Source organism: Geospiza fortis, unplaced genomic scaffold (assembly GCF_000277835.1).
Source record: "Geospiza fortis unplaced genomic scaffold, GeoFor_1.0 scaffold102, whole genome shotgun sequence".
In the NCBI taxonomy this organism is placed as follows: Eukaryota; Metazoa; Chordata; class Aves; order Passeriformes; family Thraupidae; genus Geospiza; species Geospiza fortis.
The window spans coordinates 599,988-626,178 of NW_005054373.1; the positions used below are offsets into that span (position 1 = coordinate 599,988).

At 46.5% G+C, this 26,191-nt stretch overlaps 1 protein-coding gene across 2 annotated transcripts; it reads left to right on the top strand.

Annotated features, from left to right (window-relative positions):
- The first annotated feature begins 560 nt into the window (after positions 1-560).
- Positions 561-25,772, top strand: LOC102042357 (hepatocyte nuclear factor 4-beta-like). Of its 2 annotated transcripts, none has more exons than XM_005424765.2 (10): positions 561-675; positions 7,026-7,230; positions 9,086-9,180; positions 16,590-16,696; positions 17,698-17,853; positions 18,415-18,502; positions 19,406-19,558; positions 22,402-22,638; positions 24,362-24,475; positions 25,540-25,772. In XM_005424765.2, the coding sequence occupies exons 1-10, from the start codon at positions 561-563 to the stop codon at positions 25,671-25,673; spliced, it is 1,404 nt and encodes a 467-aa protein (XP_005424822.1). In that variant the 3' UTR covers positions 25,674-25,772. The 2 variants fall into 2 exon arrangements, with proteins under 2 accessions (XP_005424822.1, XP_030916015.1); XM_031060155.1 differs by having other exon boundaries at positions 7,059-7,230.
- Positions 25,773-26,191: the final 419 nt, after the last annotated feature.

Sequence of the window (26,191 nt, forward strand, 5' to 3'; positions counted from 1 at the left end):
CCAGGGCAACTCAAGGTGTGAGCACTGTGGTGTCTCACGGAAATGACTCAAGTTCTCAATGCTGACCTGCCTTACTGGTCCTCATTCGGGACATTGATTTATTGTCCTCACGAGCCTCAAGTGACACCGTTTGCTCTTCCCCCAAGGGCTGGTAGGCCAGCAAGGTGACAATTGGTGACTGGATGTGACCACTCTGCCCTGGGAAGAGTGACACATTTGTGTGACGGCCTCTCCTCAGCCCTTCTCAAAATGTTTGTGCAGGAGCAGCCATAAATGCTGCTGTATTGACCCCAAGATGCAATCCAAGGCGTTTGAGCCTGGGCCTTATCTACATCACCTTATCAGGAGCCAGAGAGCGAGATGCACCCCGGGAAGGGAGGGGACTGTGCCAGAGGGTTTGGCCTCGTCCCTTCTCTTCTGGCACGGGGAGGGACTGCGGGCAGAGCTGGGTAATGATTTGTCACCGCCAGGAGCGGGGTGTCTCTCTCTGCAGAGGAAACCTTGGCCGTGATTGACAGCGGGGCTGTTTCTGCCACTTCCCTCGCTGTTGTCAAGTAATAATGAAGCTTTGTCAGTCCATCATGGACATGGATATGCCAGATTATGTCGACTCCTTGGACTCCTCTTATACCATGCTGGAATTCGACAACCTCCGCGTGCTCCCCAGTAACACCGGTGAGATTTTTATTCGTTTTCTCTTGAATAAGCTCCACTAGTTTTTCTGTAAAGCTGGACACAGAGGAAAGGCTGGTGGCTGGTGTGGAGCAAAGGGTGGAAGGGGTAATATTTAAGCAGCTGACCTGTCAACCTCTGTTGCATCCATGGTGATGTTTGGGCTGAAACATGACCCCTTTGCTTGCCAGTCCCGTTTTGAGTTATTCTTTTGGGTTATTCTTTTCATTGGCGGGCTGATTGTCATGCCCTGAAGAGCCCACCAGGTTTTGCAGGTGTTGGTAGCGATCTTCATGGCATTCCCTGGTTTTATCCTGCTGTATTGCTTAGGAGAGGAGTTATTACCAATGTTTCTCGTTCAAATGTGTGGTTCATTCCCGTATACGACCTCAGTTGATATTTAATCCTCGGGAAAACATGTCGTCCCAAACGGCATTTGTCCATGACCGTGTGCCCTGTTTAAGTTGGTCCTGGGGACTTGAATTGAGAAACAAATATCCAAACCATTGCTAGCTTTGTATTCCTTTTCTGGCTACCAAGATGGTCCAACAGTTTTTAGGGCACAAAGGACTTGGCTGGGAGGCGGGAGTGTTTATACGCCGAGACTTCCGCTTGGTTCACAGGAATAAATCGCTTTGTGCGGGATTTAGTTTTTCTGCAGTCAAAAGTACTCTGACATAAAGTGAACTCCATCCTGTGAAATCAACTTCTCGCTGTGTAAAAATAAAGGGCATTTTGGTCATCTTGCGTGAAACCAATCGTGCTGCTGAATGAGATTCCGGCGTTAGCGATCCCTTCGGAGAGTTTTGGCAGGCTTTTAATTTGCTAAGAAGCTTAGTGAAATTAAGATGGGATTTTCACATTTGCTCATTAACTGGCTCATCAAAAGAAATCAGAGTTTCAGTAGGGATATCACCTACAATATAAAATGATTAGACATATTATTGTAGGGCCTGGAGGGAGGTCAGGAGACATGTAAAGTTAAAAGGCCCAAAGGAACTTGAATTTAAAATTGCCTTCTGTAAAACTCTGGCTGTCTCCAAATCAAGGTTTTTCAAAAGATATAATTTTTGTAAGCTCCAGCTAGACTGGATCTTATTTTTGCAGAAAGCTTTCCACCTCTCATCCTACTCCAGAAATGTCATTTAACACAGATGTTTTGCTTTGCCACTTCCCATTGAACAACAAGATATTTTTTACTTTTTGAAGCGGCACAAATTTCCCCGAAATTCAATATAATTTTGTAAACGAACCACCAGTGTCTGTTTGGGCTCTCTGTTGATTCACGCAGTAGAACTGACAGGTTGAGTTTTTTTCTGAACTTTATCGAACACGGTATTGTGTTATTTGTTTAGCTGTTAATGACTAACCAGCTCTCTCGGGAAGTAGCTGCTTTGAAATTAGCTTGTTTGTCTTGGGTAAGTGTCCTTCTCTACCATTTGTAAAAATAACTTCAAAAAATACATGAAATGGCCATGCATGGAAATCTATTGCTGTCCAGCTGAGTTCAGTCCCCTGAGGTAATTCAAAATCACTGTTTCCTTGTGGCTTCAGAAATATTTTAAAATTTCTTAGACTCAAGAAAAAACCACCTCATTTTAGGTACCTTTTATAACTATATTGGATTTTTTAAAAATTGCTTATATCTCTCCTAAGGTTCATCTGTATTTTCCCTACTAGATGATGACAGCTTTGCCCTCTATAAACATGAACAGGAAAGGATGAAATATTTATTTTGGTGGACTCAGTGCAGTTTCTTATTGTCTGAACAATTCCAAAAGTGAAAATTGGAATATTTTCAAATAAGGTCATTTCTTTCTTGAAACCAACTCTTTCCTTCTTCAGAACACTATTTCATCAAAATTTTGGGTGGAATAATTTTGTGGAGTACTTCCTGTGCTTAGATGTTTCTTCTTCATGAAGCTGCTATCATTCTGAGATTTGCCCAGATATGTATTTTGGATTTTCCACCTTCAAATAGCTCATAAATTGCCAAATATTTTAGGATTAATTCAAAATAAAGAATAGAACACTTTATGGGAGTGATATAAGAAATATGTAAGGTTTAAATAGAAAGAATGGCAAAAAGAAAGGAGCCAAAATCACTACTAATTCTGTCTTTCCTATGTGAAATATGTGTTGTAGCAGCAGAAATTTTCCCATTCTGCACAAATTTGTTTCCTTCACCTTGGCTGGCCGTACAACCCATATTTCTCAGTTTTTATGTGTGGTTAATGGCCATTCCCTCACACCCCTGTCAGAGCTGTCTCATTTTGGTGAAGATGTGAAGCATTGCTGCAATGCAGCCCCAATTCTTCACTGGACAGTTGGGGAGCACTTCCTGCCAGGGTGGTGCTCATGGTCCTGCCTTAGCCCCACACTCCACACTGATCCTTGGGGCCCTGGCACGAGGTTGGTGAAATCTTTCCCAGTCTGACCCAGTTCAGAGCGTGCAAAAGCCACCAGAGATGTTTTGGCAGTGATTTCCCATCCCTGGAGCTTCCAGCGCCTGGAACAGCACCTTCATCATCATTCCGCTAGGATTTGGGGTCACTAAATCACAGCTAGGTTTGATATCTCAAAAACTCCTCTATTTGCTAAAAGCTGATGTAGAAAGAGGCTGCCCTGCACGTGGCCAAGGTTTAAACCCCCTCCTGCCCTACATTTGTGTGTACAGGTTTCACAATGCCGGCTTTGGCACCGAGTTCACTGTGTGTGTTCAAGCCCTAAACCCACATTTGTGCTCTCTTCACATTCTAGCCCAGCACATGTAATTTGGGGATTTGTTAACTGCAAATTACGTGCACCAAAAACTTGGATTTCCTGGTAGATAAAAGCCACCCTGGAAAGTATTGCAAGACAATTCTCTTTTACAATGTGCATCTAGAAGAGCTGTAGCCAGTAAAGGAACTGAAAGGAAAAGCAGTGCAGGAGTCAGGTATGATGAGAACATCCTCAGTGTCATTTCTTATCACTGTAAAACTGGCATTATCATCTCAGCCCTGGACAGACAATGATTAACATACAGAGGCAGTAGGTACCAAAAAATTTGTGCGCATTTCAGTTGTGAACTTGGCTGATTTATATTATATTATATTATATTATATTATATTATATTATATTATATTATATTATATTATATTATATCATATCATATCATATCATATCATATCATATATCATATCATATCATATTATTATTTTTTATTATCTATAACAAAAAAGTTATATATAACTAAAAAATATTATATTTAACTCAAAAACCAGCTTCAGATATTTCTGCCAGTGAAGCTGAGGGCAGCCCCAGTGAGGGGTCTGGCCACAAGCAGGGCCTGAGCTCAGCCTGGGAGCCACACAAAGTCAGGATGAGTTGTGGTCTCTTCCTGGAGAACAAAATCAAGTGCATCTCTGCAGTGGAGATTTCAAAGGCACCGTGGCACAGCACAGGAGCTGTTCAGGTTATCTCCCTGTGTCAGGCAGGGATGGAGCACACAAAGCAGATTTCCCAGGCAGGCAGAGGACTGTGCTGCCAGGGATCCTGGCCTTCCTCTGCCTTTCCTCACAGAGATCAGTCCAGGAAAAACCCAAATATTGGGGAGGTTTGAAAGCTGTGTTAGAGAGTCTCCTGGTGCCTGTGATATCAGCTGTGCTTTGCTCTTCTCTGAGCTAATTCTCATTTGGAGCCCATCATTAGCTGGTTGACAGGACTTCGTAATTAAAAATTGTGATCATGATTAATGTGCATTCTGGATTAGGGCTTTCCTTTTATTTGTTAAAATTTCTGTTCAGCCAATTCAGCTGGAAAGGACACGTGGCTCCCTCCCAGGGTTTGAACTTTTAGCTGTGGGGCTGCCCTAACCCAGAGCCACCCTGGTGATTTGTTTGTGCTTCCATGGATACAAGTGAGGGCAAAATTTGGTTTGCTAATTTCCAAGGGCCCTCACACACACAATGCTCATGGTTCCTTCTCCAGTAATACCTGGTTTAAGGCCAGATTATTAATTTATTCCTTATAACAGCAAGCAGATTCTCACATCCTATACAAAAGGAAATAAAGTCTTTTCTGATGAGTAAATACTTTCCAGCATCAGGAATATTTTGCAGTCTGGTCCTGGATGAAGGGTCTGTTGGACACCTAAGCTGTTTGACCTTGGCTTGATTCCTCTGAAGTCTAGAGAAAGCATGAGGGGAGTGAAGAGGAAACTGGCTTCCTTATCTTTATTTCGGTTGTGCAAATTTTTAAAATGGAATCCAACACAGTGCATTTGTTTATGGTCACGTGCTCCTTCAAAAAATGGATGGAACAACAGATGCCCAAATGTTCTGCAGTTATCCTCAAAGGAATATTCTGTACTGTTCATTTAATACTAAGTTATTAATTAATATAAAAAAAAATGGAAAAAAACCCTTAAAATCAACCTAAATTGCCATTAAACATCTCTGACATAGACAATGTTCCCAAGTGTCACTTCCTGACAAATGTCAGGGCTGGGAGAATCTGACACAGAATTTGGGAAGAGGCAAATCTCAATTCCTGTCATTATGACCTAGGAATGATTTTTGGTTCTTGTCATGTTGCTCCCATCTTGCTGCAACCCACTTATTTACTCATCCACACACCAGAAGGTGAATATGGACCAAAAAGGTTATTTTAGGAGGTGACAGGAAGTCTGAACTTTGCATTAGAGAAATCTTGGCTAAAAATGCCTTAGTCTCAGTCTTAGCTAAGAAACTATTGAGTTTTTGAAAAACTTAAGCTTCGTTGGCTTTGCTATTTTTTTTTGGGGGGGGGAGGGGGTGATTACAAATGTTGTTGCACAGCAGATACTTTCACTATAATTTGTTTATGTGTATTCACACACAAAAATAACCTTCTCTCATTCTCTGTCTGTATATTCTGTGTGTGGATTACCCAGAGCTGTTTTTATGCATTATGGATTAGAAAACTCTCTCTGGGCAGATCAGGTGGCAATTCCTCCCCTTTGAGCAGTTTTCTCTAAGAAACTGCTAAGCTGAGCATTCCCCTCCTCTGTTGGGAGGATGTCCCACCCCAGAGACAGATCAGGGTGTGCCTCGTCCCAGGGACTTTTCTGAGGTCACTGAGATGAGATGGGCTCCCCTGGAGCACAGAACATCCCAGAGGTGTGATAAATTCATAAAATCATCCTGCAGCCAGTGCCAGGCTCTGCAAACAGATGGGGAGACACAAACACTGTCAGCTGCCCTCCTTGCAAGGGTCTCCTGTCCTTTCCTTCCCCAAGCTGTGCCTCAGATTAGGACTGAGAGGGCAGCAAGCCTGGTGGTTAGGGCAGAGGGAGAGGTTCCAAGGGGAGTTTTCAGCAGTGTGTGCCCACAGGGGCAGGGCTATTCCTGCCCCAAATGAGTGGGTGCAAACAGAGGACATGACAGAGGGTGTTCATATCACCTAATTTTAGGTCCCCAATTTAGAAATCTGATCTTCCTGCACACCTCTGTTGCTTTCTAGAGGAAAGCAGTGAGCCTCTTCAGAGAGAATTGCAGAGGAGGGACCAGACTTAGAGCCAAAGTGATCCCTGTGGGAGCTGCTGTCTCTGCCTTCCAGCTGCAGAGGAGCTCTCAAGAGCAATCTTTTATCTTCAGCACCTCTGACATGGGCATGAAGCAGTTCATCCTTTCTGCCTCTGCTGTTTCTTCTCTGCATTCTATTTATTCAAGTTAATGAGCTTTTTTTTCCATTGGCTTCTGTGGAGACCAGCTTTGAACCATGTTCTCCAGGCATCTCATTGAGAAGGTGGCTCCCCATCCCTCAAAAAACATAAAACTCACACGCAAGTGAGGTTTCTTTATATCTCTCCAGGAAAGCAGTGATAATTGATAAATTCTCAGGAGCAGTTTGGGCTATGCAGCTTGAAATCCCTCTGATCATTTAGAGGAAGAAAAACACCAATACCAGAAAGGAGCTGATCTTGGGAAGAGCATGACCATAAATTTAGAGGTTTCTGTGGTGGTGTTTGAGGGTCCCCAGGACGAGGGAAGAGATGAGAATCTTGACTTTATGTTTCAGAAGGCTGATATATTATATTATATTATATTATATTATATTATATTATATTATATTATATTATATTATATTCTAAAACTATACCAAAAGAATAGGAGAAGGAGACAATAGAAAGTTAGAAAGGAATGAATAATAAAATCTCGTGACAGACTCAGTGAGTCTGACACAGCTGGCTGTGATTGGTTATTAATTAAAAACAATTCACATGCTGGGTAAACAACTCTAAATGACATTTCAAAGCAGCAAAACATGGAGAAAAGATTTTGGCAAAGGGATTTTTCATGAAATATCCCAGTGGCAGGTTTCCAAGGCAGGGAGCTCTGACTGTGCCCGTTCTGTGCCCGCAGAGGCCATCGCAGCCGAGTCAGCAAACACCAACCTGCTCCCCAACGGTGTCAGCTCCCTGTGCTCCATCTGTGGGGACAGAGCCACTGGCAAGCACTACGGGGCCTCCAGCTGTGACGGCTGCAAAGGCTTCTTCAGGAGGAGCGTCCGCAAGAACCACGTCTACTCCTGCAGGTACCGAAATTCGGCAATTAAAAACAAATGCGAATTATGTGGGAAATGATTTGGGGTTGGGATCAAGGGATTGTATCTCAAATGCCAATTTGCCATGCTGTGAAGGCCACCAGTAGCACTGCAGTTTGGTTTATAAGGAGTAAACTCAGTCCTATCTCTAAACTCAGTCCTATCTCATTTGGGCCCTGAGACCTTCTGTGGTGCATTGAGTGAATTCGGCATCACTGCTTTCCTCGTGGGGTAAATTGAGGGAAAATCAAAGACCTGAGAATGGAGGGAAACTCATAGGCCACAGAATGGACTAGGTTGGAAAAGATCTTTGAGATCCTCCAGTCTAACCTAAAACCTGAGTTTTGACTGATGTGTAAAATACCTAAATACAGACACTGGGTGTGGAGTGACACCATGACCTCGTCACAGCCCAGCAAGGGGAAGCCAAGGTGGCAAAGGACCAAAGCTCCAGAGATTTCATCTTTCTTGTTTTTCCTGGTGAAGAACAACAGGCATCCAGGAATCTGTCACCTCCAAAGCCCTCTCACAGCTTCTCCATTCTTGTTTTGAAATACAATAAATTATGTACACTGACTTATCAGTGATGATTTTATGAATATTCTGAGAAATATGTGTGCACCAGAGATGATTCACATCCACTTTGGCACACAGGTATACATTTGAAAGGGGTTTTTTGCCAGAAGGAGGCTATAAATTATAAAGATGCTATCTTGATTGACTTAGGAAAAATGATATTTATTTTCGCACAGGAGAAAGTGGAAAGAAATCCCAAACCTCAATACACGTAAGCCCTTCATCTCCAGTTAAAACCTGGAAGTTTTCTTTCTTTTCCAAAGCTTTTCCTCCTCTAAGGGCATTCCAAATTTTTCCAATGCGAGTCACCCTACTTGTTCAAAATGTTCCTGGTGCCCTTATCACTCCAGGACATGGAAGACACCTGAGGTGTCACCATCCCATGAGCTGCGGGATTCCTGCAGGAGGAGATGAGCTCTGTAATGGTTTATTTGAAACTTCAGCTGTCGGTCTCCTGGGAGCAGAGTTGCTGCCTCTCCCCAGGAATCCATGAATCTCTGTGATATTTGGCAGCTCGGGGAAGATCCACAGCATTGAAGCCAAGCTTGTGTGCAAGCCCTTATTTGGTGAGCTCAGCCCAGCTCAGAGCTCTGCTTATGGCAGACGTGAATTCCTCTGGAAGTCTTTGGGCTTTTGTACCTTTGGCTTTTTCCCAGTCTGGGAAAGTGCCTCAGCTTTTACAGCCTGATGGTCCCACGTCATCTCCTCTCTGCATGAAGATTCCCCTTCCATTGTTTCACCCTCCATGGGGAGGGCTGCCAAGGCTGTGTGGGCCACCCCTGGAACTGCACAAGGGTTCCTAAATCCCCATGGAAAGGAGGAGGGATTGGGAGGCCATGGGCCTCAGAACAAGGCCGCAGACCCAAAGGCCTTGTGGCCCTTAACACGTTTTTTTCTACGCAGATCATAGAATAGTTAACAAGTGAAACCAGACAAACCCCAACGCCAAACACCCAAAAACTGTCTGGACGTGGGAGATGGAGCTCCTACAAAAGCACAACTGGAGTCACAGTCATGTTTTCATGGCCAAAACCATCCCAATGCCTGCAGGGTGGGTGGTCTGCAGCTCCCAGCTGGAAGGAGCGGCGGTGGGGAAGAGGAGGAGCTGGGCCAAGCCAACATTGATTCAATCCATTTCTGGCAAACCTTTGACTCTTCTCTAGGATCATGCAGTGAGGAGCTGAGGGAGCTCAGGGGCTGTATTTGGGGCTGCTCAGGGTGAGGGAGTCGCAGATGGTTGCTCCATGTTGTATTTCCCATCTCCTCCCAGGTTCAACCGACAGTGTGTGATAGACAAAGACAAGAGGAACCAGTGCAGGTACTGCAGGCTGAAGAAATGCTTCAGAGCTGGCATGAAGAAAGAAGGTGGGTGCAAAGAGACATTTCCAGCCTTCCTGCCGCTGTCTTAGGCCCTGTTCCACTGCAGAGCATGGTGGGGAGCAGCAGCAGCACTGGCTCAGAGATGATGATTGTGGGTCACAGAGATATTTTTTGTTGCCATTTTATCTCAATTACAATGAGAGCCCAGTGACGTTATTCACCCATCCTGTGAGGCTGGTCTTTTAGTCCTGGGAAAGGGATGAGCTTCCTCAGGGCTAATTAGGTCCCTAAGTGCTTTACAATGGCAATTTCCTCTCTCCATACCCACTGGTATGACCCCTAATCCCACCTGTGCCAATCTCAGCGAGGATCTGCCACCTCCAGTCTCATAAATGCCATCAGTTTGCTGCCTCAGGCGGTTTGGTTGGCTCAGCTGATGCTCACGTAGCTGCGTGCAAGGGCAAGGTACAGCCTGAAGGAGTGGGAGCCTCTCCTGCATGGCGCAGGGCATGGGCAGAGCTCCAGGAGCAGGGTGACTCATGTGTCCCCCACAGCTGACTCATGTACCCCAGCAGGGGACAGGACTCAGAGCAAAACACTTTGGTCGTGCTGCTGGTGGAGCCAGCACCAGCGCTGAAGGGCCAATCCCATACTGGCCAAGACTTTTTGTTGCATTTCCCGCGATTTGTACTGAGGAGGAGCAGAGTTGTAGGTTTGGGTGCCAGTGACCAGCAGGATGTGCCCTTTCTGAAGGAAATACTGTCATAGTGCCTGATGTTCTGCAAGAAAAAACCCATTTCTGTCAACCTGTGCCTACATGCAGCTTCCCTGGGGAAGTCTGGGATCTACCACAGCTCTTGTCCAGTTCTGCACATTGGAAGAGTGTGGATGATCCTGTTTTATTGTGATTTTCCTTGTCTACTGAGTGCCTGACAAACTGGGGGCCCAACCCCAGGTTGGTGCAGGTTCTTGGGTGATAGTTTCACACTCTTCACCCATTGTGCTGTTTCACACTCTTCACCCTTCATTTGTGCTGTTCCCCAACCCACAGGCAGCTAAAAGATGAGGGAGGTAGAAAGGAGCTTGGAAGTCTCTTTCTGTGTCACCAAGTTCACCCAAGGGGTGACACTGTGGCCCCACTGAACCCAAGGGGAAATTTGCTGTCGATTTCTGGTAATTCATAAGATTTTACTGGTGATTAAATGATCTTTTCCCTTGTTCTGACCATATGTTTTCCTGGAGAAGAACGGTGTTTTGAAACCTGGCATAAATCATGGATGAAGCAAAAATGCCGACTGGTTTAATTTAGGAGAAATTGAGTAAATACAGCAGATGGAAAAACAAATAGTGCTCAAATTAATAAAGACAAAATTGAAGCTCATTTGGTCAGTTCTAGATGGGATCAAGCCAACTGCCAAGGCAGCAAACTGCACTGCTTGGAAAGGCTGAAATCTCGTTATCAGATCTATTCTTTGAGCCGAAGCATGATTTTTATAGGTTTTTATGGTAAAAGTTATAAAACCTTGGCTCATGGCTCCATCACTGAGTGCAGCTTGATGGGAGATGACTCATTTCATGTTCCACATCGTCACATTCCTTGAAACTTTTTTATGACTGCAGTCAGGTTGTGCGCTCGGAAAACGCTCCTGTGTTTGGCAAGGAAGATTTTAAAGCACCTTGAGCAACTGCTGTGCAGAAATGAGCTTAGCTGACCAGAGCTCTGTCCCGAGCACATGTGCAGGACTGGGAAAGAAAAGTTCTTGCACAATTGTGTGCAGAAAAAGAACACAGCTATTTGCTTTTGGGTGGCTCTAGATTAATATTAAACAGCATTGCGAAGCCTTAGGGAGAAGGAGAAGCCATGTCTTGGACGGGGCACTATTGGAGTGGCCAAATATTTGTACAGAATCTTTTGGAGCGTGCAGGGGTTGGTCTGGGGAGGTGGCAGTGATGATATCAATACTCTGTGTCCCAGCCCTGGCACAACCCTCTACATTCCTTTGGGGCCGGCCCTAATAACGGCAGTCAGAGTTTCCAGGGTGTGGCAGTAGCATTGTTTATCCACGGCAGAGGGGAAGGAGCTGGAAAGGATCCTTTTCCCAGGCTGGCTGTGACAATCCACCCGGGGTGGGGTCAGCGGGGCTGTGTCACCCTCGCCGTGCCCCACTGACCCACTGCTCAGTGCCTGTGTGCTCAGCCTGGAGAACTTGCTGTTCCCTGGCAGAACTGACTGATAAACGGGAATTTTGGATCCAGAGAGATTGTTTTTATTTTTTCTTTCCCCAGCCTTCATGTGTTGTGAGATGTGATGTGACGCGTTTGGATATTTCTTTCTTTCTCTCTCTTTTTTTTTTCCCTTTTGGAAACTTGTCTAGTGGATAAGGAATTACAAGGAACTGTGTAGCCTGGTATAAGGGAAGTTTCTCCCTAAAGAAAAACCCATATAATACAAATACCTCAGCTACATGGTGAGCAGATCTGCCTGGGGCTGTAGGATTTAAACTGTGTTGGGGAGGTTTAGATTAAATATTAGGAAAAAGTTCTTCCCCCAGAGACTGGTGGGGCACTGAACAGGCTCCCCAGGGAATGGTTGAGAAAATTACCTGTTGATCTTTAGATTGCCTTGTCTGTACAGCCTGAATTTGATCCTATTTTCAGGAAGGAACAGGACTGCCCTCCACAAGAGGCTTGTGAACTGAGATGGGATCCAGGTTCCATCAGCACTAATGAGAGCAGGGAAGGGACAAAACTTGAGTTTTGTGGAAAGTCCAGTTCCCAGATTTCCTAGAAAATAGTTCACTCAGAACTATCCCAATTGCATTTTTGGTATCAATAATTCACTTTAATAACAAGTATTTAATTTAGGAGGAGGGGAGAGGGAAAGCCTTGCCTGAACAAAAACCCCTCATGTCCTAAACAGCTCTGTGATCAGGATCTAAGATTTCTACAGGAGATTCACTCCTTTATTCTTGGGCTGGGGCTGTGCCAGAGGGTGCTCTGGATGTTTTGGGGATTTTCTGGCTGTTCCCTCGAGTTCCTCTGTTGGCTCAGAAGGTTTGATCTCTATTGTCTGGCACAATGCCACCAGACAGGGTTTTGGTCACTGCAGCATCATTGGCTGAGTAGAACACCACGTACTCAAACACCCAAAGAAAACAGCAGGATTCTATTTTTAGCATCTCCCTGAGATCATGTTTAACCTGGAATAAATCAGCAGGGTGTGATTTCTCAAGTGAGCCAGGTCATCTCCTCTCACATGGAGCCTGATAACCTGGAAGGCTTTTGAAAGGCCAGCACTGCACTGTCAGGATTCAGCCTGCTTTTGGTGGGGGGAAAAAAATGAGGGGTTAATATTTAACCTCTCATCCCCTTCAAAGTAATTTATGAATGTGAATGAACTTCTTTAGTTTTATGCAGAAGTAAAAAAAAAAAATGTTATATCACTTATTGCTGCAACAGTAAGGAGGAGAGAGTGTTTGAGGGAGGGTTTGAGGCTGTTCTTCATTATTGTGAAATTGGACAGGTTTATAGGACAGTTTTATTAGTGCTTCACAGGGCCTCTATCTTGTTTCATACCTTTGTTTGCACATTTCTTTTGCCAGCTTTCAGAATGCTGGGACTGCAGTTTATTGCAAAGAAGGATGGAAAAGATAAAGGATCTTCTCTACCTTCAGTAGTCATAAATCAGCCCACAAGCCCATGAAAGGATTAAATGTACGTGTACCATTGGGATTTATTTGCAAATAAAACACACCACACCTACAAAATCCGAGGTAGCTCAGGAAAAAAAAAAGATTATTTGTGGATATAAATTAATCAGGCAGCAGGAGGAGTAAATCTGTCGGTGAAGACAGGAACACTGGTGAGTGCACCACGCAGGGACTGCCCTCCTCCTGCTCCCTCTGCGCCATTTATCACTACATTTCCAACCCCACCACCATTAACTGAGGCTGGTTTCAGTGGAATAATGACGGAAAGAGTAATTCCTGTGTAGACAAAGCTGGAATCTCCTCATTTGCAGTGGAAAGTTACTGGTCTGCTGCTCTCCCAGCCAGTCCCTGTGCCCCATTTACTGGGCTCCCTGGAGGTTCCTCATCCCACTCTGGCCCTGCGTGGCAAGGCAGTGAGGACAAACAGTTTGGGAAGCAGGGGCTTGCTGCAATCCCACAGCCCCTGTTTGCTTGCCCAGAGCTGGAGGCAGAGTGTCCAGCCTTGCTCAGAGCGACAGAAAACCCTTCCGAGGGAGGGTTTGTTTGTTTTCCCATCCTCTTCCCGCTGCCAGGACGTGCTGTAGCCAGGGACAATTCCCTGGAGGGAGGCACCAGCATCATTCTGCCCTCTCTCCCCTCTCCCTGTGGGAAATCCCAGCTTAGGGACAGGCTGTCCCTGCCCAGCACCATCCTGGGGACTCCTTGCAGGGCTGGGTGGCTCTTTGTGGCGTTTTGTGCCTTTGGGAATGTGCAGAGAAGGGAAAAGAAACAGGGAGCAAAGATTTTGCCAAGCACTTCTGGAAATAGCAGCCCCTGGGAGACAGAGGGATCCAGCACTGGGTTTTTAGCCCTTCCTGCAGGTTTGTTGGGTTTTACTGACAGCAAAGGCAAGATCCCAGCTGAGCCCAGCACCCCCAGGCCTCACCAGGAGTGACCTGTCCCTTCCCGTTCACAAACACAATAAATACAGCAATATAATCACTGCACAGTAATAGATTAATTTTTGTGGCAGGTGAAACATTAACTCCCCTTTGTATCTAATTCCATCACATCTTGGGTGCTTTCAGAGATAACACCCAAATCACCTTGAGAAAGTCACTCTGTACCATCCACTTGCACTGGAAGATTGAGCTTATCAGAGCATGAGGGAAGCACTGAAATATGTGCCATAAAAATACTGGGGGGAAAAAACAGGCTGAGGCTTCCTAAAGGAGTCTGTCAGGGGGACCAGGTCTGCCTGGCACTGTAGGATTTACAGAAAATCAAAAGAGTAGCTTGATTGGAAAGGCAAAACTTGTCTTTCTGGTGGTTCAGTAAAACCCATGAAGTGCCAAGATTGTGGTTCCTATAACCACCTTCACCTTCAGGCTGACCCCTCATGCCCAGAGCACCTTATGCTGCAGTCTGAGCAGGGTTAGCAGAGCCTCCCAAAAGCTGTTTTTTCTCTAAAATTGATGACAAATTGCCTCTCTGTAGTGTCCCCAGCCTGAAAATGCTCCAGGGATGTGTTTGTGCGTGGCACCTTTCAGAAATGGATGCAGGTACAAAGTCAGCTCCCCACAGGCTGATCCTGACTGACAGCAAGGCTGAGCCCCAGATCTTGGAAAATAAACCCTGTTGATAAGGGGAGGCATTGATTTTTGTCACTGGGGCTTGTTTTGTGCCCTTTTGCTTTGTTGGCCCCTCATCAGAGGCTGGTTAGGAAAACAGAGCAGTGGCTGGATGCGAGCTGGCAGGAAAAAACACCTTCCCTCAAACTGTGCAAAGCAGTGCCCACGTCTTTTCCTTTGTATGGATTCCCAGGGATGAGTCCTGACGCTCTAAAACAAGACCCAGCAGCGAGGCAAAGACTCAAAAGAATGATGGCAAAATAACTCTGCTGATTCTGCAGAAAGGGGAAAAAAATGCTGGAAAAATCTTCCCAAAATTGGCCACTTTTGAGACAAACCCCCAGCGTTCTGCACCCAAGGGGTTAAAGCACAGAGTGAGCTGTGCTTTGGCAGCTCTGTTTGAGTCATTTTACCCCAAATAAAGTGAAATCTGTCTGGGATTGCTGCATGGAGGAGGAGGGATGTGCTGCCCTATCGCCACATGCTGAATCTGCCTGCTCCCTCTGCTTCAGGGATGTGACAAATGCCTTTGTGAGCTGTTTGTAGCCAAGATCTGGGAGCTGCCAGGAGAACACTGTGTTCAGGCTCCTTCCCCAGCCCTGAGCTGCTGGACAGAGGCAAGAGGGCTTGAGGGTGAAACCAGCACTGAAACCAGCTTGGGTTAAACTGAAATTCTCTTTTATTTTTTCCCCTGCTGCTGTTTCACCCGATGGCTGCAGTGGGGGTGAGTCAGCTCTCAGAGGCTGCTGCAAAAATAAATGCTGAAGTGCAATCCCTGCCTTCTGTTCCCTGCGCAGGGCTGATGGAGCATGATGGATGTGGCTGGTGCTTCAGGGGGAAGGATGGTTTAAGGGGTGGAATGGGCCTCAAAAATCAGTGGTTTTTTCCCAATTCACCATGGCATGTCCGGCTCTGGGTTGATCTTCATTCCGCTGTGGTCCCTGCAGTGTGTCCAGGGTTGGTAGTGTTGCTGATTCAGGACTCTGAGCTGGTTTCCAGCAGGGATTTGCAGCAGCAGGGCTGGTGACAAACCCCGGCTTGCTGCTGTCTTCATGTGTCACAGGCTGGCTGAAATCAGCTGTGTGATGGGCAACACTGAGGAAATGGTTCTGAGGGGGATTTAAACTTCCTTTTCTTCGAGCTTCCTTCGTGCAGTGACTCTTTCTCTGCCCTGGGGTGGTGATGTCCCCTGGGGTCACCAGCTCAGGGGCAGGGGACACTCAAGGCTGCTCGGAGGTGGCATCAGGGGGTGCTTTCCCAGCCCTGCCATGAGGTGAGGGGCAGCCCCAGGAGCTCCCTGCTGCATCAGGAGCTCAGCACAGAGCCCTCAGCGCAGCCATGGCACAAAGGGGCACAAAGGCCAGGGCTCCAGCGCTGCCACGTGGAGAGAGGTGACACCAAACCCCCAAATCCCCCCTGAGCTGCATCAAATCCAGTAGCACCAGCAAACCCCCCATGGGTGTTGCTCTGACCCTCACATGGCCTCATCCCCCTCTGGTGCTTGGTCTTCTCCCTCTGGAGTGGCCTTTTCCCCTCCCCAGAGCCTGTTTATTCCAAACCCAGCCGCAGGGGAGGCTCTTGCAGGAGCAAAGCCCCATCCACTCCTGTTTAGGGACCACAAGGAGCAGCAGCCACTGCTTGGGGTGGATTTCTCACTGGCACAACCATTGGGATTTTCTCACTCGATCATTGGGATTTTCTCACTGGCACAAGCACTGGGATTTTCTCACTCAGTCACTGAGATTTTCTCACTGCCACAAGCTCTGGGAGTTTTTCACTGACACAACCATTGGGATTTTCTCACTGACACAATCTTTGGGATTTTCTCACTCGATCATTGGGATTTTCTCACTGGCACAAGCACTGGGATTTTCTCACTCAGTCACTGAGAGTTTCTCACTGGCACAAGCACTGGGAGTTTTTCACTGACACAACCATTGGGATTTTCTCACTGGCACAAGCACTAGGATTTTCTCACTCACACAATCATTGGGATTTTCTCACTCGCACAATTATTGGGATTTTCTCACTGGCACAATCATTGGGATTTTCTCACAGGGACAATCACTGAGAGTTTCTCACACAAGCACTGGGATTTTCTCACTGACACAAGCCCCTCTCTCTCTCCTTCCAGCCGTGCAGAACGAGCGTGACAGGATCAGCATCCGCAGGAGCAGCTATGAGGACAATGGCTCTCTCTCCATCAACATCCTCACCCAGGCTGAGGCCATGGCACAGCAGGTAGGACATGTGGGGACAGCCCCTCCAAACGGGTCCATGGCCCCCAGCAACCCCAGCCTGCTAAACCAGCCAGGCCTGGATGGTTTTTCTGCCCTTGGATGGCTCCTGCACAAACCCGCAGGGAAGAAAATGCAAAATATCCAAAAGCAGACAGGAAAAAATCCATTATCAAGGCCATACATCCCTCAGGGAGCAGATGCACCTTTGGTGGGAGATGGAAAGCTGGAATTCCAAGGGCTGAGGGATGTTGCAGAGCCCAGGTCCCCTCTTCCCCCAGCCTAAATTGTTGCTGCACCCCTAAAATCTCACTTCATTCACACAGAATTTTATCCTTCCTCGCTGCACTCTGTCCTGCTCTGAACACAATATTCCAGTCATGGTTGATTGTATCTTTGCACATAACTCCTTTATCAGGGCAGAAAAATAATGTGAGTAAATCCACTGGGCTTCAGCTGACACTGATTGCTTTTTTATTTCATGCCCCACCATTAATTTCACCCTGAGCGTCCTTTAAATTCTTATGCAAACACCCTTTCCCCACTGAAACACGGGGTCCAGATGTTGCACATTACATGCAGCAATGAGCCCACTTCCTTTTCAAAAATTGTAGTTTTTAACCCTCTCCCTGCCACTCAGCCCTGCAGAGATCAAAAAAAGCAGTTTTGGGTCCCTGACAGCAACCTGGGGCAGAAAAGCTGGATGCATTTCATGCCCTTGGCTGGCAGGAGGGGTTGGTGGGAAGCTGAGACACGGTGCTGCTGAAATGGGAATGTTGATTTTTGTCCTGGAGAGCGGCGAAGGAGGCTGAGGAGGGCTGGGTGTGTGTTGGGACTGAGCACCACCTCGTGGAAGCTGCTCCATGGGCTGCGAGTCGGACACAGCTGAGCCCAAAGTGTCCGAGCACAACGGGATCATCTCCTCAGGGATGAGCCCTTGCTGCGGAGGGGGATAAAACAGCGTTGGACTGGTGCAGACACAGCCCAAACTGGTTTCTCTTTCAGTATTTACCCCTGAGCCCCGTGCACAGCGCAGACATTGCCATGAAGAAGATTGCCACCATCAACGACGTGTGTGAATCCATGAAACAGCAGCTCCTGGTGCTGGTGGAATGGGCAAAATACATCCCAGCCTTCTGTGAGCTCCCCCTCGACGACCAGGTAAATCCCAATGGCCCTTCCCAGTAAATCCAGTGCCTTTGGAAGGAATTCCCAGCTGGGCTTTTCATGGGAGAATCTGGCATTAACATACAGATCACTGTCTGCAGAGTACAAACAACAGGAGAGAAAGAGGGACCAGTTAAAAATAAATTCAGTAGCCAAAGTCCCTCAAAATATAGATTTGGTCAGTCCAACCTGCAAAAGATCCAGTCAAAAAATTCTGTTTGTGTCAGGCTGCTGCAGTTCTGAATTACAAGGCAGTTCTGATTTTGCCTTTACTGGTACCTAATAATTGAATGTAGAATCTGATTATTTCCTAAGACCTCAAATTACTCAAAGCCCCTCCTTGCTCTTTTAGTTAAAAACAGCTTCTCATTTAGTTTGCCATGAATGTAGCAGTTCTCAAAGTGAGGATACACTGATATTTTCTAGCCCTGAACAGAACTTTATCTGTAGATCTGCCAGACCTAAGCAAACACCAAATGGGGCTTAATTAAACGGCAACAGCTCAGCACTCCATCCTCTGCTTTTCCAATGGAATCTCATTTCTGTCTCCTCCAGGTTGCCTTGCTCAGAGCCCACGCAGGGGAACATCTCCTCCTCGGGGTAGCCAAGAGGTCCATACCATACACTGATTTCCTGCTGTTAGGTAAGGTAGTGAAACACACTCCTGCTTTTACAATTCACCCCTCCCAAGTCATTCCCAAGCATTCTGCATCCCTGAGACCCCCTCTGCACTCCTGGGCTGCGCATCTGGGTGGAGACACAGTGCTGGAGGAAAAAAGGAACCAGTAAATTCACCGGGATTTTTGTAACTGTTCCCTCACTGCTTTGGAATTATGGATGAAAAATCCCCAGGATTTAAATGGCATCTCAAACTGGGTTGTCTTGGTTTTGTATCTGAAATTGCCAAGGCCCCGGCAATGAGGTATTTGGATACTTGGAAACTTATCAAAAATGTCTATTAAAAACTACAGTTTGCATCTCAAATGGGGTTGTCTTGGTTTTGTGCCTGAAATTGCCAAGGCCCCAGCAATGAGGTATTTGGGTATAGATACTTAAAAACTTAGCAGAAATGTCTATTAAAAATTACAGTGCAAAAAGGTGTTTCCTTTTATAGGAAAAGGAAAATTGTTTATTTCTCAATTTATTTATTATTTTATAGGAAAAAAGGTGTTTTCCACCACAGGTGGGATTGTTCATGGAAAAATGGGAATACTGACCCTAAAAGCTTCACATTAAGGAAAAGAGAGAGGGATAACATTGTGTGAGAAAAGAAAACCAAAATTAAAGCAGTGCAGCACTGCTTACAAACAGATGCTGGATGTAACACAGGGCAAAGCAGAGCAGCACACAGAGCAGGCTGTGCACAGTGTGGGTGAGATAAATGAGCACCAGGGGATGAGATCTGGGCCCTGTTTCTCTCTCAGATCAGATTATAAACCTGCAGGCTGGAAACTGCTGCAAACAGCACTGGGACTATCAGGGAACTGCTGGGTGAGACCAGAGCTAGAGCCAAAACCTGATGGGGAATTCCTCTTGTCTTCCCCAGGGAATGATTTCATCATCCCAATGCACTGCCCAGAGCTGGAAATCGCTCGTGTGGCCACCAGAATCTTGGACGAGTTGGTGAAGCCCCTGCGGGACATCCAGATCGATGACAACGAGTACGCCTGCCTGAAAGCCATCATCTTCTTTGACCCAGGTGAGATTCCCCCTGGCTGCCAGGACTTGCACAGCAGCTGGGGGCTCTCCAAAATCCTGGAAAACCCCTTGGAAGCAGCTCTACGTCTCAGCCTGCCCGTGCTGTAATGAGCAATGCTCAGCAGCGCAGGTTTAAGGCAGGAGTGACCAATTCCAGAGTGTGAATTCCAGCCAGGCTGATGTTCGAGGCTCTGCAGGAGTTTGGCTGCTGCAGGAGCTTGGCTTTGGGAAAGCCCATCAGCCTGAAATGCAGGAATGATCATTAAGGACATACATGCCTGCATTAATTATGTATAATAAGCAGTGAGAGGCGAACAAGCAGCATTGTGGAGCATCCATAAGAGTCCAGAGAGCACCATCAGAAACCACAGAGAGCTGGGCTGCTCAGAGTGCCCAGAATATCAGGGATCTGCTAATGGGTCTTGCTGGAAGCCAGCAGAAACCCAGGGCAGGGCTGATCCACAGGATGGAGAACAGGGACATACAGAGAAAAACAGTTTGTTTCGAAGCTTTGTTGTGTTTATTCCAGAAACACAGGGGGCTCCACCTCGACCCAGGTCCCAGTGGGTATCTCCCAGTGGGTATCTCCTGGAGCTCAGGGAGGACATGGGAGAACAATCCCAAGTCCAGACAATGCCCTCTTGTCTTTTAGCATGGAGAAATCAGAGTATCATCCATTAATTACTGGGGGTTTTGCTGTATTCGCTGATTCAAAATCAAGATCCAGGAGTTTCAGGAACATCGTGAGCTTTGGCTCACCAAAGCCTGATGTGAACAGAGGAGGGATCAAACTGATTTTGACAAATTACCTTTCATCAAAGTGATTTTGACAAATTACCTTCTCAGCTGATCAGTGTGCAGCTTTAGATCAATGTGACAATGAGGTGCTGAGGTTTCAGCTGGAAGGAGGGAGTGTGGAGTGAAGTTCATCCGTGCTAACGAGCAGGAATGTCCCCGGAGCTTGGTGCTGACACATTAATACATTTGTTAACCACTCTATCTAATCTCTTGGCACTACATTCCCCAAAATGTGGTGCCTGTGGATTCCTTGCAGACAGTGAAGGAAATGGTGCAGTGATCCAGAAATCTCAGGTTTAGATAGCAGCAGAGGCAGGAGTGGGAGGCTGTAAATGCCAGCACTTCACCCGACCCAGGGACAAATTTATTTGCTTAAGCAAAGCTGGACCAGTGGTCCTTCAAAAAAAGGATTGACCACAGGTCAAAGACAGGAGAGCAAGACAAGAACCTGATGCTGCAGCCAGTGTAATCACAACATACAGGCACTATTTAGTGGTGGCAGTTGTGACTCAAAGTTTTCAGGGGAAAATTCCAGGCTGTTTCCTTAGAAGGATAAATATTTTAACTTCTAAATATTCCCCTTTGCTAATGGCAGTAGGCAGACACATCCGTGTGAAGCAAGCTCATATTTTCTTATAGTTTCCCTTCAAAGTCTCCTCAAATTACTGTTTCTCCTCCAATTACTGTTTTCCCTCCAATTCCCCTCACTGTTTCCCTGTTCCATGTGAGGTGTGAAGCAATGGCAGCCCAGCCTGCCAGCTGATCTTGGACACCCTCTCAGAGCATCACTGCCATCTCATCCTTTTCCCTGCAAATAGCCTGCCTTTGAGGAATGTTACTCACTTCCAAAAATTTAGAAAGGTTTATTAAAACCTCATCAAAGATACAACAGAAGACAGATAGACTTTTCTCTATTCAATTGAATAGAGAAAATATTGTGGCGCTAGGATCACTACCTGTGGATTCTTTGCAGACAGTGAAGGAAATGGTGCAGTGATCCAGAAATCTCAGGTTTAGATAGCAGCAGAGGCAGGAGTGGGAGGCTCTAAATGCCAGCACTTCACCAGACCCTTGGAGGTGTCACCTTTTAACCCTTTAGCCCCACCCAAAGTTCTGTCCATCAAATCCTTCTCTGCTGTCCAGTGGTGGGAATCACTTCCTTAAATTCTGAATGCCACAGTAACAAGCCAACCCTCCCAAATGTCCCAAACCCAAAATCAGGCCACCCCCTGATAACAGCACAAGGGGGGTAAAACACAAATATAAATCTATAAAACTTCTCTTAACAAACATACAGGATATTTGCCTTTTAATTGTGAGAGTCAAGCATCCAATTACTCATCCATCACACTGCCTGACAGACCAACATCTGCCTGCGCAGGTGTCCTCGGGTGACCTTGTGATGCTTGTATCCCCATTTGTGTGTTCTGTTAATGCTGGATATCATGTTCTGTGCCTTCAAGACTGGCTCTGAAGAGTGAATGTTTTGTTTTGTTTTGCTATCAGCCGCTCGCCCACAGCTGGCGGGACACACAGACAGGGCAGTACATGGTGCTGCTTTTGCTTTTTGCTTTTCTCCTGCTTTTTGCTTCTGCTCATTAGTTAGTTTAGCTAAGCAGTCCGAATTTTTCCTGGACTGTTTCTCCTTTCCCTTTTTTGGAATCACTCAAACCTGCTCCAGACTGGGACGTGGGAAACACCCAGAGTTTGCACCTTGTGGCTGCAGCAGATAACAGAGCGACTACCCCCAGGAGAGACTTTCTGAATTTGTCATCTTTCTCAGAGCGGTGCCAGAGTGGTGTCACCTGGGATTGTTCATTTTGTGTGCTGGGGGGTGCTGTGCCTGTTAAATAAACAGGTTCTTTCCACTTCTCTCCAAGGAATCCTTTCCAAACCAGCTGTGGGGAGGGGCCGTGTGGGTTTGCTTTCTGGAGGTTTTCTCCCAAATTTGCCCTAAACCAGAACACACGAATGGCGATACAAGCACCATAACCTCACCCTAGGACAACAGGGCAGCAATTTTAACTGCATTTCCCCCCGTGCCAGACTGCAGAGGGCTGAGCGAGCCGGGCAAGGTGAAGAACATGCGCTTCCAGGTGCAGGTGAACCTGGAGGATTACATCAACGACCGCCAGTATGACTCGCGGGGCCGCTTCAGCGACATCCTGCTGCTGCTGCCGCCCCTGCAGAGCATCACCTGGCAGATGATCGAGCAGGTGCAGTTTGTGAAGCTCTTTGGAGTGGCCAGGATCGACAGCTTGCTGCAGGAGATGCTGCTGGGAGGTAGGGATGGGGTATTTTCTGGGGTCGTTGGGAGGAAATGATTGAATCTGATTCCATGTTCTTAGAAGGCTAAATTATTATGATATGATATGATATGATATAATAATATAATATAATATAATATAATATAATATAATATAATATAATATAATATAATATAATATAATATAATATAATGTTATATTTTTATGTTATATTATTATATTGCATTGCATTGCGTTACATTGCATTACATTATATTATATTGCATTATATTACATTACATTATATTATATTACAATATTATATTATATTATGTTATGTTACATTACATTACATTACATTATATTATATTATTATGCTATACTAAAACTATACTAAAGAATAGAGAAAGGATACAGAAGGCTGTACATACAAAGAATGATGATGAGAACTCGTGACTCCCTCCAGAGTCCCGACACAGCTGGACCATTATTGGTCATTAAGTCAAAACAATTCATGTGTTGGATCAACAATCTCCAACCACATTCCAAAGCAGCAAAACACAGGAGAAGCAAATCAGATAATTACTGTTTTCCTTTTTCTCTGAGGCTTCTCAGCTTCCCAGGAGAAGAAATCCTGGCGAAGGGATTTTTCAGAAAATATGACAGTGACAGTACAAAGCCCTCCCAAGGAGGGGTAGCCAAGCTGGGCTGTGTCAAAGCTGTTGTAGGGCTTTGTGTCTGCTGGGAGTATTTTGGGGGGAAGGATGCAGGGAAAGGGTTGGGGGTGTTTGGCCTGGAGAAAAGGAGACACAGAGGTGACCTCATCACTCTCTACAGCTCCTGAAAGGTGGCTGTGCTCAGGTGGGGTTGGGCTCTTTGGGAAATATAGGGTGGATATTAGGAAAAAGTGATAAAGTTCTGGAATGGCTGCCAGGGAGGTGGTGGAGTCCCCATCCCTGGGTGTGTTTAACAAAGCCTGGATGTGGTTGAGGTGTTGGGGCTGGGTTGGACTCGATGATCTTGAATGTCTCTTCCAACCTGGCCATTCTGTGAATTCTCTGAGGATGGAGGGAAAGGGTTTTAAGCTGAAAGAGAAAAGGTTTAGGCGGAATGTTGAGAAAAAATTCTTCCCTGTGAGGGTGGGGAGGCCCTGGCACAGGTGCCCAGAGCAGCTGTGGCTGCCCCTGGATCCCTGGAAGTGTCCAAGGCCAGGCTGGATGGGGTTTGGATGAACCTGGGACAGTGGGTGGCATCCCTGCCTATGGCATGGGGTTGAAATGAGCTTTGAGATCCCTTCCAACCAAAACCGTTTGATGAATTGTAGCTTGAAGGGTTCTTCTCACTCCAGTCCAACCCCAGAGCCTTTCTTTCCAGCCTAGCTCTGGAAATCTGGTGAGATTCACAGCAAAGGATCCCCTCTGTGGTGTGGTACTCCACTTAGGCCTCCAGCTGGAGGCAGTTTAAGGAAGATAACACATCTTTTGTTGGAAACATGTAAAATTTCTAACTTTATGGGAAACCCAGATAAGAGCAGCACTTGGGACACACCCCAGGCAGCTGGAGAGCAGCTGAAAGCCCAGACATCCCAGGGGGCTGCTCCTACACAGCCAGAGGCTGAGAGCAGAGGAAGGAAGCGAAGATGAGCCATTAACCTTCACCCACAGAGGTCTTCCACATCCTCTGCACGAAAAAGATTTAGCCCAGAGCGTCTTGTGGGGAGCTATGCAAGGAATGATGTCTCTTCCCAATCCCACCTGCAGGAAACTCTGCTGATCTCCAGTACCAGTCAGCACCTCCCAGCCTCAACCTGGAACCACTGCCAGGACATGTCCTGCAAAGCAACATGACCTCTGTGATCCACACTGCTCCAGACCGTATGTCCCTCTTTTTATGTTATTTACAGCCCATTTTTACATTATTTACATCATTAGTGTCAGCACAGCTGGGTAGCAGACACAGCTCAGGAAAAAAAAAAAGTTTATTTATTTATTTGTTTAAAATTTTATTTATTTTTTAAAAGTTTATTTATTTAAAAAGTTTATGTATTTATTTAAAGTAAATTTAATTTAAGTTCTTTAAGTTTATTGAAGTAAATGTAAGTTTAGTTCAGTTATTTAAGTTTATTTATATGTGTTTAAGTGTTACACTGGGATCAGAGCTCAGAGCCCCCCTGGCTGACTCCTTTCCATGATTCCAAAGAGAAGTTAGGGTTTTTAATGCTAGCATGACCCAGGGGGGGGGTTTAAATGTTTCTAAAACAACACAAGGCTGAAAAAAGGGCTAGAAATCAAGATTGTGTGTTTCTATGGATCTGGCAGCTCTGGGAGATGCCACAATAGAGGACAGATGGTTCTTTATAGCAGGAGTTCCCTGTGGCTGCTGCCAAACAACAGGACCTGAATCCAAGCCCACCCTCAATCACCCTGGGCACTGCTGGGCAGTGGGTTAAGGCATTTATCCCCTGTAGGACCAGGCTGTGGGAAAAGGAAAAGTAGAACAGGAGGTGGAATTTAACAACCACAATGTCCTGTACTCACAGTCTCCCTCCCTCTGCCAGTTACAATCATTTACCTCCCGTGGTGTATTTTGCTGTTTCTCAGCTATACAAATGTTGGCATCATGTATTTTAAGTGGCTTTTATTTAGCTTTTAAACCCCTTTCCAGCAAAGGAGATTAGAGGAGGTACAGTGGGGCTGCAGGCTCCTCTCTGACAAGGAGATGAAGGATTGAAAAGCACTGGGGGGCATTCCCCAAGTGCAAAACCCTGAGGAGAACTGGTCCATGCCTGCCAGTCCGTCCTGTGCCTCCTCACAAGCCAGGAAAGAAGGACGTGCCAGGATCCCCCAGGCTCCTGCTCTGGGGTTTGCAGGATGGTTTGCTGCTTTCCATTGAACAGCATCCAAGTCCACGTTAATTCTGTTTGTTTTCTCTCCCACAGCCTCTCCTGAGACATCCCTTCCATCTCCTTCTGCCAGCACAGGCAGTGAAGACTATAAGCTAGGCTCTAGCGCAGGGCCCAGCGCCGTGGTGCAGCTGCTGCCTCACACAGCGATGCCCAAGCAGGAGATTTGACAGGGAGAGGAGGAAGGAGGAGCTGGGAGCTCGGTGGCATCCGTGCTGACAGTGAACCGGGCCCTTTCTCTTTGCAGAGGCCAAGCACAGCTCCCTCCTGCCCGCGGCCGCCGCTCCCGCCCTCCCCCGCCTGTGAGCCCGGCACAGGCACGGCCTGCAGAGGAGCCCCAGCACGGAATTCCCACCAGGAACACCCCCATGGCACAAGGATTGGGGTGGTGCCCTCCTCAGCAGGGCCAGGACTGGCAGCTCTTTGGGTTTTCAGGGGTTGTGACCATTGCTCGTGACCCTTCGCTGTCCCCATCCGTCCCAGCGCCTTGCACAGCTCCTGTGTGCGCGCAGCGTGGCCTCAGTTGGGATCAAAAGTTCTATTCCCAGCACAAATTTAATTAATTGCACTCCCATTTCTCCTGTTAGGCTTTAGGAAAAATATCATCACAATCCTTAGAATTCCAAGGCCTTATTCCACCCACAGGGGCCTTGTCCCGACACTTAATGCTGCCCAGTTCTTTTTTATG

Coding starts and splice junctions, on each gene's coding strand:
- LOC102042357 (XM_005424765.2), top strand. CDS start 561: ATGAAGCTTTGTCAGTCCATCATGGACATGGATATGCCAGATTATGTC. Junction 9,181..16,589: donor AGCTGGCATGAAGAAAGAAG/GTGGGTGCAAAG, acceptor CTCTCCTTCCAG/CCGTGCAGAACGAGCGTGAC. Junction 16,697..17,697: donor CTGAGGCCATGGCACAGCAG/GTAGGACATGTG, acceptor TTTCTCTTTCAG/TATTTACCCCTGAGCCCCGT.